This window comes from Nematolebias whitei, chromosome 10 (assembly GCF_014905685.2).
Source record: "Nematolebias whitei isolate Nwh7 chromosome 10, NemWhi1, whole genome shotgun sequence".
NCBI classification, from domain to species: Eukaryota; Metazoa; Chordata; class Actinopteri; order Cyprinodontiformes; family Rivulidae; genus Nematolebias; species Nematolebias whitei.
Genome location: NC_056507.1, coordinates 15,323,916 through 15,337,200, shown reverse-complemented (window position 1 = coordinate 15,337,200; position 13,285 = coordinate 15,323,916). Strand labels below are relative to the sequence as shown.

At 35.9% G+C, this 13,285-nt stretch overlaps 1 protein-coding gene across 1 annotated transcript in view; it reads right to left on the bottom strand.

The window, feature by feature from the left end:
• The window catches only part of cdh13 (cadherin 13, H-cadherin (heart)), a 413,855-nt gene that overhangs the window by 194,658 nt on the left and 205,912 nt on the right, over positions 1 to 13,285 (bottom strand). Inside the window, exon 7 of the mRNA XM_037683165.1 lies at positions 6,724 to 6,868. Coding sequence (XP_037539093.1) covers positions 6,724 to 6,868 — 145 coding nt within the window. The remainder of the gene's footprint in view (positions 1 to 6,723; positions 6,869 to 13,285) is intronic.

Below are 13,285 nucleotides of genomic sequence, written 5' to 3'. Positions count from 1 at the left end.
AAACATGCATGTTAGGCTGATTGGTAACTCTAAATTGTCCCTAGGTGTGAGTGAGAGAGTGAATGGTTGTTTGTCTCGTTTGTCTCTATGTGGCCCTGTGATGGACTTGCGACCCGTCCAGGGTGTACCCCGCCCCTCGCACAGTGATTGCTGGACATGGGCACCAGCAACCCCTGTGACCCAAAATGGAATAAACGGGTAAAGATAATGGATGGATGGATGGATGGCATCTCAGCACATGGAGTAAAATTATGGAGCAATTTGGATGGACACGTAAAGCAGTATTTAATTAATAGTCAACTTAGTAAATTGCATAAAGAAAAAACAATGAGTTGTTATGATAAAATGTAAAATTGAGTTTGTGGTTTATTTTGTATTTAGGACTAATTGGTGAATGGAAGTTTATATGTCAAATGCAATTTTTTTGCTTTATTAAAAATGTTAAAAAGGGTTTTTCTTGTCCCTCCTCTTTCATTCAAGAGAATGCCACTTTGCTGAGATGTGTTAGAGTTTGTGTTTACGACTTAATGAATTATAAACTTTGATGAGTGAAATAAAATAATTAGTGATTTTGTTTAATCATCATGAAACCTGATGAAATCTGGTTTGTTTAGCTATGTGTTGTAATCCTACCCTTAACCTAAAGGTTTACCTTACTTGCAATTTTTACAATAATTACAGAATGTTTATTTGTAAGGATAGATATATGATTATCTGATTTGGATGCCTCTTGAATGCATCTCTTCACAGGTTTTCCGGGCATGTCCCACTGGGAGAAGACACAGGGGCAAACCCAGAACTTGCTGGAGGGATTATTTATCCTCTCTGTCCTGGGATACACCTTGGGATCCCCGAGGAGAAGCAGGGGAATATTACTGATGACTGGGATGTCTTGGTTTTCCTCCTGAATCTGTTGCCCCATTGAACCAACAACAAACAAAATATGCAGTAGATGATTCCTGGATGAACGGGAGGACGGACGGAGGCTTATCTAAGGATGAACATCTTCTCTGAGTGGTTTTGTTTCATTAGTGGATAAAAACAAAATAAATAAATTATAAAACTTGACATTAACCAGAACTGATGGTGCTGAGTATGTTAAATAAGCTAAATAACACAATTCAGTATTATTTAATCAAAAACAACTAAGATTTACTTGCAAGCTGAAGTAGTTTCCTTAGTCTTGGAGTGAGAAAGGTAAATTGGGAATAACCTTTGTACATTCAAACATGGATGATGTGATAGTGATGACATAAAAAAAAATATGTAAGGTGGAAACTTTTATTGAGGAAACTATGCTTTCTAGTTTTAATACCAATTAAAAGTATAGCTTCCTCAAATGACTGTGGTTGTGGGTGGGGGGGCAAGAGAATAATGTATGGTGTCTAAGGTCACCATTGGTCACCCCCTGGCTATGCCATTGCATGTGGTGGTGGATAAAATGTATCCCTCTGCTTGCCAGGATCCATCACTCTCTGCCTCCTCGAACAAGAAAAATAAAATTACCTCTCTTCTTATACACATTGTAAATCTTACCCACTTGAATATCTTGCACCAAAAACATTACAGTTTACTTGTATTCCCTGTTCTTAAACATTCACTATTCAAATCCTTCAGTGGCAGAGGACATGGATGTACTGATTGTTTCTCAGGGGTACATGAGCCCCCTGAGCATCACTCTTTTTGACTCTTGGAACTTTTATTTTTACATGACTTCATTGAACATTACTGGTGCAGCCAAAAGTATCTTTGTGAGATTTACTGTTGTTCACCTTTCCTCAAGTACTCTTGATTGACTAGACATCAACACTATATGTGTCTTTGTCTATTGTGACTGTCTGAAACAAAGGACATTTTAAAATGTATTTCTACTGACCAGCAAATCCACAGAAAATCAACAGATTGTTAAAAACAATTACAATGATCAGACACACCCCTGAGGCTAAACTGGCATGTTTATGGCAAGCCGTTTTACATAAAATTGATTAGTCTGGCTATCTGTAGTTGCGTTCTAGATACCTAAAAATGAGTTTTGACTAAGAACAACTACATTTTGACTATCCAGAATGCTAATTTAAGATATCTGTATTTACATTCTGACTAGTCAGAATAACAATTCAACGTATCTTAAAAGGAATTCTGACAAGTCAAAATGTAATTCAAGATATCTGAAATGATGTCACCTGATTCGTCATTTGTAGGGTCAAACATCCGTAATTACAAACAGTTGTGTGCATAGATTTCTGTCTGATTTCCTCAGACTTAGACGACAAGGGATAGATACTGACAGATCGCAAAGCTATCCCAATTAAAATAGATGTAAATACTGACAGACTTTAACTAATTATTTTGGTAAAAACTGTGAATTATTTAAATTTGAAATTAGGAATATGGCGATTAGACTAGACAAAAGAAAAAAGGATCCCAAATAAAATATGCAATTTTGAGAATATCAAATAAAACCAAGCGTTTGTGTTGGACTGACAGACCACAGAATAAGACTAAAATGACTTTTTAATGTTTCCGCCAAAATGCTACGTAAATCTGTGACGTTTTGACTAGTCAAAATAATTATTCTAGATATCGTCAATATCATTCTGACTAGTCAAAATGTTAATTCAAGATATCTTAAATAGAAAAGCTGTCTACATGGAAAAAACATTCAAGATATCTTGAATTCATTTAGAGATATATTAAAAGGAATTTTGACTAGTCATAAGTACAGTTCTAGATATCTCTAAATTAGTTTTGCCTATAGTCGTTATTTGCTATCAAGATATCTGCAATTTAATTTGCACTAGTCAAATCCTTATATGTGATATCTAAAAATACAATTAGGACATCTTGAATCATGATGTAATTTAAGATATCTTTAATTGTAATTATGACTAGTCAGAACTAAAAGTGAGATATCTTGAAAGCAAATAACGACTAGTCAAAATTAACTTAGAGATATCTAGAACAGTATTTTTGACTAGTCAAAATTAATTTTAAAATATCTTGAATTGAAGCCTCCATACATCTTAATGGTAAATCTGACGCCATTTATACTGGTCAGAATGAAATTTATAGATATCTTTAATATGTATTTTGACTAGTCAAAATATAATTACATATATCTTAAATAGCTAATATGTTTAGTCATAAATTAATTTCAGATATCTGGAATGTAAGTGTGGTGAATCTGATTTTATGTTAAAAAGGTTTGTCACACATGTTGACTATGTAGAATGTTTAGTGCACAGATTCACAGGCAAATGCAAGAAGCCGTCAGCCCTCTGAGCTGCGTCTTATCTCATCTCCAAGCTCAATTAGGTCTGGCATCCATGGAAACTAAAGAACAAAGATGCTGTCAGATCACACCATACTGGAAATGTCATTTAACTTGTTTTTTTTGTTTTGTTTTGTTTTTTCATATTTGTTCTGATACAACAGTTCAAAATCATAAAAGCACTTTTTATTTGTTTGAGGTATAGTGTTTTAAAAAAATGATGTCCCATCAAAAAACTGCATATAAAAACAATTCTAATTCTATCAACCTAAGCAGCAAAAAAAAAAAAAAAAAAAAAAAGGTCTGACAGATGACATCAAATATAATACAAATTTGATATCTGTCCAGAAATGGAAAACAATTTTTTTTTAAATCATTGGTGCTGAGCTTGCAGAAGTCAGAGTTAACTTCTCAACTAAACAGTCGGGCTACAACAATCCGATGACTCAGATGTTTTATGTGGTTTCAAACCCAGTGGGCCAAAAACATATTAGATTTTATGCTGGAATTTGTCATATTTCTGATTTGCTACTGGAAGGAATATTTTGCAGTACTGCAGCTAAATGCACAGGTGAGTATATATAGTTTATTTATGACCCGTGAGCCTCACACACAGAAACACTTCATGAATATAAGCAGAAAATTCAAAAGTAACAAGAAATGATGAAAATCAAACACAGAAGCAAGAAACAAAAAATGCATTTTGTTTCAGTGAGAATCAAAAAACTGGATTCCATCTTTACAGACTATTAAAACATCAACATATACATTTCTAGTAGGAATAAACTACATGCATCTCCAACTAAAATTCTGATGACGTATACAGTTTTTCTTTTGTATATGTTTGAATAAATCATATTTGTCTTGGCATTTTAAAATACTTGAGCAGCTCAAATTAGCCAGCTGTTGAAAATGTCTTTGTGTTTGTTTGTGCAGCTCTTCTTTGCCTGTCTACTGAGCCCTTTCATCTGTGAAGCTCTGCTGGTGATTAAAGTTTTTTGCTAATGACGTTAGAGCAAACACAGCAGGATGCATTATAGAATCTGGAGTGCATTGATTTTAATTGTATGCTTTTTTTTTCAACTGTACCACAGGGCATCCAGTAAAAGGATTTCTGAAAACAACCGTGTGTATAAAGAGCATAGGGACAATGACAAGGACTTAAGGGGCTTTTCTTAAAGGAATCAGACAACATTTGTTCTCTGTAAACAACGGGAACACAAAGTGAAAATCCGCTGATTATTTACTAAATTAATATTCAGCCCCATATAGTGCAACCATAAACCATGATAGTTAGAAGCACAGTGTGACTCTGAAGAATACTGTTCAGCAGGTGGCAAGATAAATCATGTCAGTGCAGACTGTCTTCAAAGGTTGAAGATGAATAGAAAATAATTATTTTAAAAAATGCAATATTATATTTCAGCATAAAAGACTTAGCCTGTGCAGCTAAAACTTAGATCATCTACACAGTTCTCACCAAAGCATCATGTCTTACTGTCAAAACATTGCATAGTGGACAACAGAGTTCACATTATAGCTGTATACTGGAAAAAAGGATGCAAAAATAAATCATCATATTTATTTCTAGCTTGTTGACACAACCATGCGCTCAAAGTGAGATTGTATACGTTTGTCAGAAGCTCCCTAAAATAGAAATACTGTACTTTCAATGTGCATGTATTTGTGCCGAAGTTCAAATAAAAGAGCACAGTTCTCATAAAGAAATATGGTTATATTTACTCGGAAACCTTCAAAAAAAAAAGTTTGACAAAGTGGAAAGAATTCTAAATGTCAGAATATACAGTAGATCTTAAAGGTAAAAAGTTCATTAAAATCCTCTAGTAACAATGACTTGAGTATGTTTTACACTGAATCACCTGACAATAGGATTTTGGAAGTTTAAATAAGAGAGTAACGACATAGTAAATTAAATGTTCATTCTTCTATCCGTCCATTAATTATATTTACCCACGTTTTCCATCTGGGTCATGGGAAGCTAGTTCCAATCTCCAGTGGATACTGTGCAAAATAAATAAATAAATACATCAATACATACATAAATAAAAGGGGGATGGGGTGCATACACTGGCCAAAGTTGCAAGTTCATCTCATTGTCAAACAATCATTCACACTCTCACCTATGCCCAGAAATGAGTTACCATTTAGCCTAACACGCATTCATTCAACCTTTATTTATACAGGTTAATCCCATTAAGCCATGGGGACTCATTTACAAGAGAGACCTGATTCTAACAAAGAGTGGTGACAACAGTAGACAATCATAAAAGGAAGCGTACAAATTGAGAAGAACAAGTGAAACAAAATGGTATTAAAAAATAAAAGGAAAAAAAAAACATTGGTTGTAAGGCAATGTAGGATACTAAAAATAGGAACATGTCTACATTGGTTTTTGCCATGAATTTAACAGATGTGTGAAGCCACATAGAGAGGTCAAGGTCAAGAGCTTCAGATATTTTTGCAAGATATTCCAGGTAACAGGAGTGAAGTAGGAGAATGCCCATTTGCCTAGTTCAGTTCACAAACACTGCAGGTAATGATGTCCTGAGCGTGCACGCTGTAGCAGCACTCATGCAGTGACATGTAGGAGGCGATGTATGAAGGCAACAGATCAAGAAGTGATTTAAAGATGAAAATGTACTAGTGAGAGAGTATGCGTGAAGTTAATAACAACCAGTTAACCAGTGAATACAGGGTGCAATGGTGGGTACGGTAGTTACAGCCAGTTATGAAACTTAGTGCACCATGATAAGCAGCATCCAATAAGAGTGCTTCTAGTGGCATTCATGTTTTTGGTCTGCAGGTGAAAGAAGGAGCACCTGGAGAAAAAACATGCAAGTATGGGAATAACATGCAAACTCCACGCTGAAAGGATGGGAGGCGAACCTGCAACTTTCACTACTGTGAGGCAAAAAGCTTCATTTTGAAAGTAATGAAATCTCCAAAGAAGTCATCCAAGCCAGCCTAATTTACAATCTTATGAGCCGCAATCTTCAAGCTACAGAAACCAGTGGATCTGCTGCAATTTTCAAAATTACTTCAAAAAGCTAACGTTGAACCAAAATTAAAAGTCATAGTAAGAGAGTCCTGAATGAACTGAACATACTGACATATGAATTGTTGAAATAGCGCAAACATTTTGGAATGTGAATCCTGCCAAAACATAAGGAATAATTAAAGTAACAATAAAATATATAAAAAAAGATAAACAGGGAAACAATAGTGTGAATGTTTAATAAACATTCACAAAACAAGAATGTATTAAAACTACCCAGCTCTGGATACACACTGATGTGTAATCAGTACAACCTTACCTCAGATCAGAGGACATCTCTGTGTAGCTATCACAGTGCGTGAGATAAATCTGTCCAGCTACATCCAATAATAAATCAGCTCTCTGCAGAGTGCTTCAACAGAACAGTTTTACCTACCTGTAGGAGATCCCTCGAGAACCTCTCCCGTGTAACGTGACTCTTTGAAGATGGGACGGTTGTCATTTTGGTCAATGACAGTGATCACAAGTATGGCCGGTCCCTCAATGATGTTTCCAGCGAAGTCTGTGGTGGAAACCTCCAGCTGTGTGCATGAAAGGAGAAATAGCTTTATTCTCTGAAAATGTAGTGTTCTGAGGGTAACTTACAATTATAGAGATTTTTTTTAAAGATGTGCTGTTGTTCCTGCTACTCTAAAGATGCCCCATCTAATAGAATAACACAATAATTTGGAAAATGCTTCATAGTTTGAAAATAGCATAGCATCCTTTTGTCTGTGCTTTAATCAGAGATGTTTGCTGAATAGAAAGTACATATTTACAAGAATAATAGACATAACTGCATTCATTATGTACTGTATGTGGTGTCAAAGGTTTCCAATTGTTGTCAACAAAAAGTCATTTTCCCTCACTGAAAATGTTCTGTGAAAAGCCAAATTGGGCGCTTAGACCAGACAATTACTCAACCTCAAAATTCGGTTCACGAGGCAAGTGTGCATACAAATATGTGATGAGAAATATTTTCTTTTTTTTTTTAATATAAAGAATAATGTGTATAATCAAATAAAACAGGATTATTTATTTATTATTATTATTATTTTTTTTTATGTGGGGGGGGGGGGGGGGTAGTGTTTGCACAAGGTAGAGTTTAACATCATGTCAGGCAAAACCAGCCAATCCAGGATTACCAGCATTCTCAGATATTACACAGTTGATATTTTAAACCTCATCACATGTCGTAAAAAGCAAACTTTGCAGAAGAACAATGTACCTGAATCGAAGCAAACAGTTTGAATTTCAAAATCCAAATAATTAGCTATGGATATTAAGAGCTATGGTAATTAACATGCTGGATTTTAAATATTTTGGTAATAAAGTGTAATTATACAGATGACATTTTCATAATATAGCATAATAACATACTGCCTTTAGATACTGTAGAAGAACATGGACATGCACAGCATAGACTTAGAACAAGCTAAAATGTTCATAAAATAGCAAAAATAAAATTGTTTTTGAGAAAGATCACGTTTAAATGTGATCCAGTTGAGAATCTGTAAAGGAAATCTATGACTAGAGCAATGGCAGGGAACACTCTAATAACAGGACCTCACGACGGATCAGAATACAAAGTAATGCCAGTATGAAAAAACAAAACTAAAATGTGATTAGGATTCTGCTAGGGATCACTGAGAAAGGGACATTTTCTGTATTTTTTTTAATCAGTACACAGTTTGTTTATCCTTGCCACATATTAAAATGTCATAAAAATAAATACGTAAATAAATCACTGCTAATTAATATTAGTTAGGAGTACAGATAATTTCAGGTTTAACTGCAAATGTCACAAAACTTAGGCTTTGGATATACAGTACCTGTTGCATTACTCAAAGGCATGTATGGAGCCTTGCTTAATGCAACAAAAGAACTGGGTAATGAAATGTTCTGATGATATGCAAGCATTTCTACTTTGACTTACGTCCACTTATATGTTATAACTAAGAATAAAGTACATATATATATATATTTTTTTTTTATGGAGATTTCACCAATAAATTTTAATTATCCTTTAATCTGAATGTCCTAGAAGATATATTTCTAACTCTACTGCCTCCTTCATTTTGTCTGCTGCACTGAAGGATTCTCAGTTGGCCTTCATCATATATTAATGCATTCACTTTCCCCAGCTATGCAGTATTTCTAGACGTTCTCCCACACACCTCAGGGACCATGCCCGCTTAGCAGAGTGAAGTTAAAACATGCACAATACCCATTCAACAAACAAGCAGATATTAACCCGGAGTGAAACAACCTTGTCTTGTTCAGTCAGCAAACCTGTTTCTTGGTTTTCTTAAATACACATTTCTACCAGAACAGCAATAATGTTGCATTCCAAAACACAATTTAAGGTATGGACCTATACAACAAATTAATTAAGAACTAATAAATATATGATGGCAAAATAAAGGATGCTCTAAATTTACAGTTTTCTCATTTCTGAGATTATTTTTGGACCAAAGTTCTTTATTTTATTTTATTAGTAAGAACTAAGTATGTGGCATATTTGGATACATTGAGTCATTACAGGCTACAGATTGGAATGTCCACAGAATGCAACTTTTCCTGTTCTGCAGGCTTTAGAAGTTTGAAATTATTTTTAGTTTAAACAAGTAAGCATGCATCATTTTAATTTGATTTGCACACTTTGTTGCATGGTAAGCAGTTTTAATCTGATTTTAAAAAAGTATGAAATAATTTCATGTCAGTCTTTATCTAAAGCTATTGAGATTTATTTGCTTATTTTTGTATTAGTAGTGGTGTGAGGCTTCAGCTGAGATTTTCTGTGTTTCCCTTCTATCTTTACTGTCACATTAGCAATGCTTCTTCGTCCTATTAGTAATGGGTGACATAACCAAACCTCTCTGTCACATAGGTCATCCTTCTTTGTTTCCACTATCTCACGTCCCTGACTTTGTCTATGTCCAACTATCTCTCTGTCACTGTGGTGAATGGACCATATATTCTAATAGCCGTAATGACACATGCAGCTGAGCAAAGTGTTTTAGGTGTAAAAAGCCTAATGGTTTGATATATCATCTCATCCCTCTTTCCTCTCTCTGCCATGAGAATATACCTAGGGAGGCTTTTAATGAGGGGAAACAGTTTCCCATTCAGTCTGTTCCCAGCAGAAATGCTGACTCTCAACCAATGATGTTCACAACTCGATGTCTATTTCCATTCCATCTACTGAATGGCTCAAAGAAAAGCTCATACATGATAAAATAAGTACTGTATTGCTGAATTACTCATATTGGGATCCGTTTGGCAAAATATTTTAAATCCATTGGTAATAGGCATGACTAACACTTACTTTCATAGACTGATTTATTTTCACTAATCTGCACATTTCTTTGTTTTTTTTTATCTCTGTTGTAATGAAAATGTTTAGTAGAAGGAGTCAATTTTTGAATGATAACATCAGAATTGCAATGTTTTTGACAGTAGAAGGAAAAAACGTGTACTATTTCATGGAAAAACACTATAACCACTAACCATGGATATGCATATAGCAAATCAGCAGACACTAATGAGCCATTCACTAAGAATGCTTTGTCTCAGATGAACAAAGAAAGCAGTGCAGTGAAAAATCATGTTGATTTCTCTAGTGTCTTTAACATCCTCCAACCAGGCCTTGAGAGAGATAAAGGTGGACCCACACCTGGTTGGAGAGGGATGACTGACTGACGGCATGTTCAGCAACATTAAAGCACCACTGAACAATGTACTTTCTTTTGTTTTGTTTTTCACCCAACAATGTGTGCGAAGCTGTAAATGCTGTGGGGTCAGAGCAGCACACACCCGCAAAAACTAAGAAAAATGGTCAGACATATTAGAATGATTAAATTAATTTACGCACCAAGAAGCCACCCATCCTGGACCAACTTCAATATAATTAATTTTGGTTTGATTATACAGCGCCAAGTCTCAACAGAAGTTGTCTCAGGGCACTGTACAAAAACCATTATCTATATAAGGAAGGCAGCAGGTTGGACTGAATCTTCACTTCCTTGTGGTATCCCACCCTGAGCAAGTACAAAGTGGTGGTTGGCTGCTCAAGGTGCAGGGCGGGGCTTTCTCTGACTTCCTCGATTACCACTGTATAATACACCAACAAGCGTTATGCGCAAAAATGTTCAACATGAAAGCGAATGTGGCAACGAAAGTCTCCTGTTCCATTCGTGCCAGATTTCTTCAAAGATGGCTATTGCATGTGCATCTAAAGAAGAAGGACTGAGACCACTCTGAATTGTTGCTACAAACTGATTTGAGATGGCTTAGTCAAGAGAAATTCATGAAACAATTTCGAGAGCTCTCTCCAGAGAATAAGGAGTTTTTCCGTGCAGCTCAACATGCAGAATACTACTAAATAAATGATGATAAGTGGCTGGTAGACGTTGCATTTTTTAACTTATCTGACCAACAAGTTGAATGACCTTAATGTAGAGCTACAAGCAAAAGACAAAACCGTGATCGATACGATCAGTTCAGTTTATTATTTCAAACACAAAATGCAACATCTCTCCTCAAAGCTGCAGCGCTACGATTTGGCAAACTTCAAGAACCGTAGAGCAGGAGACGCAAGGGAAGGCGTGTGTGCAACTTGACAGCGCACACTACACAGAGCAGATGGAAAACTGTCAGAGTTTGATAAATGCTTTCAAGACTGTTTTACTGGAGCCAGTCGCTACATTCAGGTGCTACCCTTTCTGGGAAGATGCTGAGATTTATGCACGTCAAAGATTGAAACACTGTTTCACCTAAACTTTTCTGGAATGAGGATTGTATTATGACACTACGAGCTGACATTCAGCTTAAGGCCAGGGCAAATGGATAGTCCTGGAATTTACTCACAGAGGAAAAGTACCCCCGCATGAGGAAATGTGTTACCTCTTTGGCCGCATTATTCGGCTTCACTTATTTACAGTATGTGAGTCAGTCTTTTACCACATTAATATTATTAAGTCCAAATACCGTACCACTTTGACTAATGATCATTTGGAAGTATGCTAGAGGCTGACTATTAGCAGCTACTGGCCAGTCTATGCTGATCCATTCAGTGCAAATCATCAACGTAAGGTAATGACAAAAAATATACAGAGTTGTATTATACAATGTAAGTTCATGCAGTTATTTATGTCCTTATGATGCAGTTATGGTTGCATAACTTGTGCAACCATTTATTATGTTTTATTATCTGGGTGTCCAGATACTTCTTTAAAAAGTCTTCAGTTAATCCAAAATGCTGCTGCCTGAGTCTTAACTGGAGTTAGTAGGAGAGATCATATCTCTCCAGTTTTAGCTTATCTGTCATAGCTCTGCTCTCTGTCAGCTCCTCTGTCATGCTGCACACTCAGTAATCACTCAACTCATGTCACCTGTCACCGCTCATTATCCCACAGCTCCACCACCTGGTCCAGTCAGTACTTAAGCTCACTCATTCCTCTCAGTCTGGGCCAGATTCTCTATCCTGTCTCATCAGCAGTAGACTTTCCAGCATTCCATTGATTGACTCATCACGTTCATGACCCTTGCCTTGACCACGACCACGCTTTTGCCTCAGCCCTCGTCTGCTTTTGCTCATCGGATCAGGTACCGACTCATGCTCTTGTTTTTGACTCTCTTTTTGGATCACGTACTGGATACTTCTGCTGAACAACTGACTTCACGGTATGAACTCTGCTTTTCCCTTCTGACTGTTTTTTGGATCACGGATTAAAGGTCAAGCTCATTCTGTATCACAGACTTATCCTTACCCCTGAATCTGATTACCACAGATTCATTTCCCCAATTAGTCTTTTCCCCCCTGCATCTACTAACCTTTATCTTTTAGTTGCAAGCCTGTTGGACTCTGTTCCAGTGGACCTTAACATCAGTTCTACTTCTACTGGCAGCCCGCCACTACAACACTACCCAATCTCGAACTACCAATCAGAAGATCGGAACCAGCCCAGAACCGGACCTACTCCAGAATTTTACTTTATTTCACAATAAATCTTTTAACCCTCTCAGTGGTTGTTGTTGTTGTTTGCGATCCGGCCTCTGGTTCATGACATTATCTCCATTGGCTCCTTGTAAAATCCAGAATTTAATTCAAAATTTTACTTCTAACCTACAAAACTCTCAACAACCTAGCACCATCTTATATTACAGGTCTTATTGTTCCATATTTTTCCTAACAGAGCACTTCACTCTCAGACTGCGGGGTTTCTTGTGGTTCTGAGAGTTTCCAAAGCAGAATGGGAGGAAGATCTTTCAGTTATCAGGCTCCTCTCATGTGGAACCAACTTCCAGTTTCTCTCCATAATGCTGATACAATGTTTTAAGACTGGGCTTAAGACTTTCCTTTGTGATACATCCTATAATTAGGGTTGGCTTTGTTATGCTGATGTAGACTTAGAATACTGGAGGACAAATTGACCTCCTTTCCTTAAATTTTGTTAAAATTGAATAGTTTTCATTTGATAATATTTCTATCTTAACATGATTCTCAACCTGCCATTGTGTATCTGTTCCTTCTTCCTGTTCCTCTAAAGCCAAGCCGGTCGAAGCAGATGGCTGCTTGTCCTGAGCCTGGTTCTGCTAAAGTTTTCTTCCTCATGATGGAGTTTTTCCTTTCCACTGTTGCCTTTGTGCTTGCTCAAGATGAGTTTGGTGATGGAGTTAAATTCAAAGTAGTCTTCTCCTCAGTCAAATATTAACTTTTATATACAACGTATATATATATATATATATATATATATATATATAGATATGTGTATATATATATATATATGTATATATAGATATAGATGTATATATAGATATAGATGTGTATATATAGATGTATATATAGATATAGATGTGTATATATAGATGTATATAGATATAGATGTATGTGTATATATAGATATAGAGATGTATGTGTATATATAGATATAGATATGTATGTGTATATATAGATA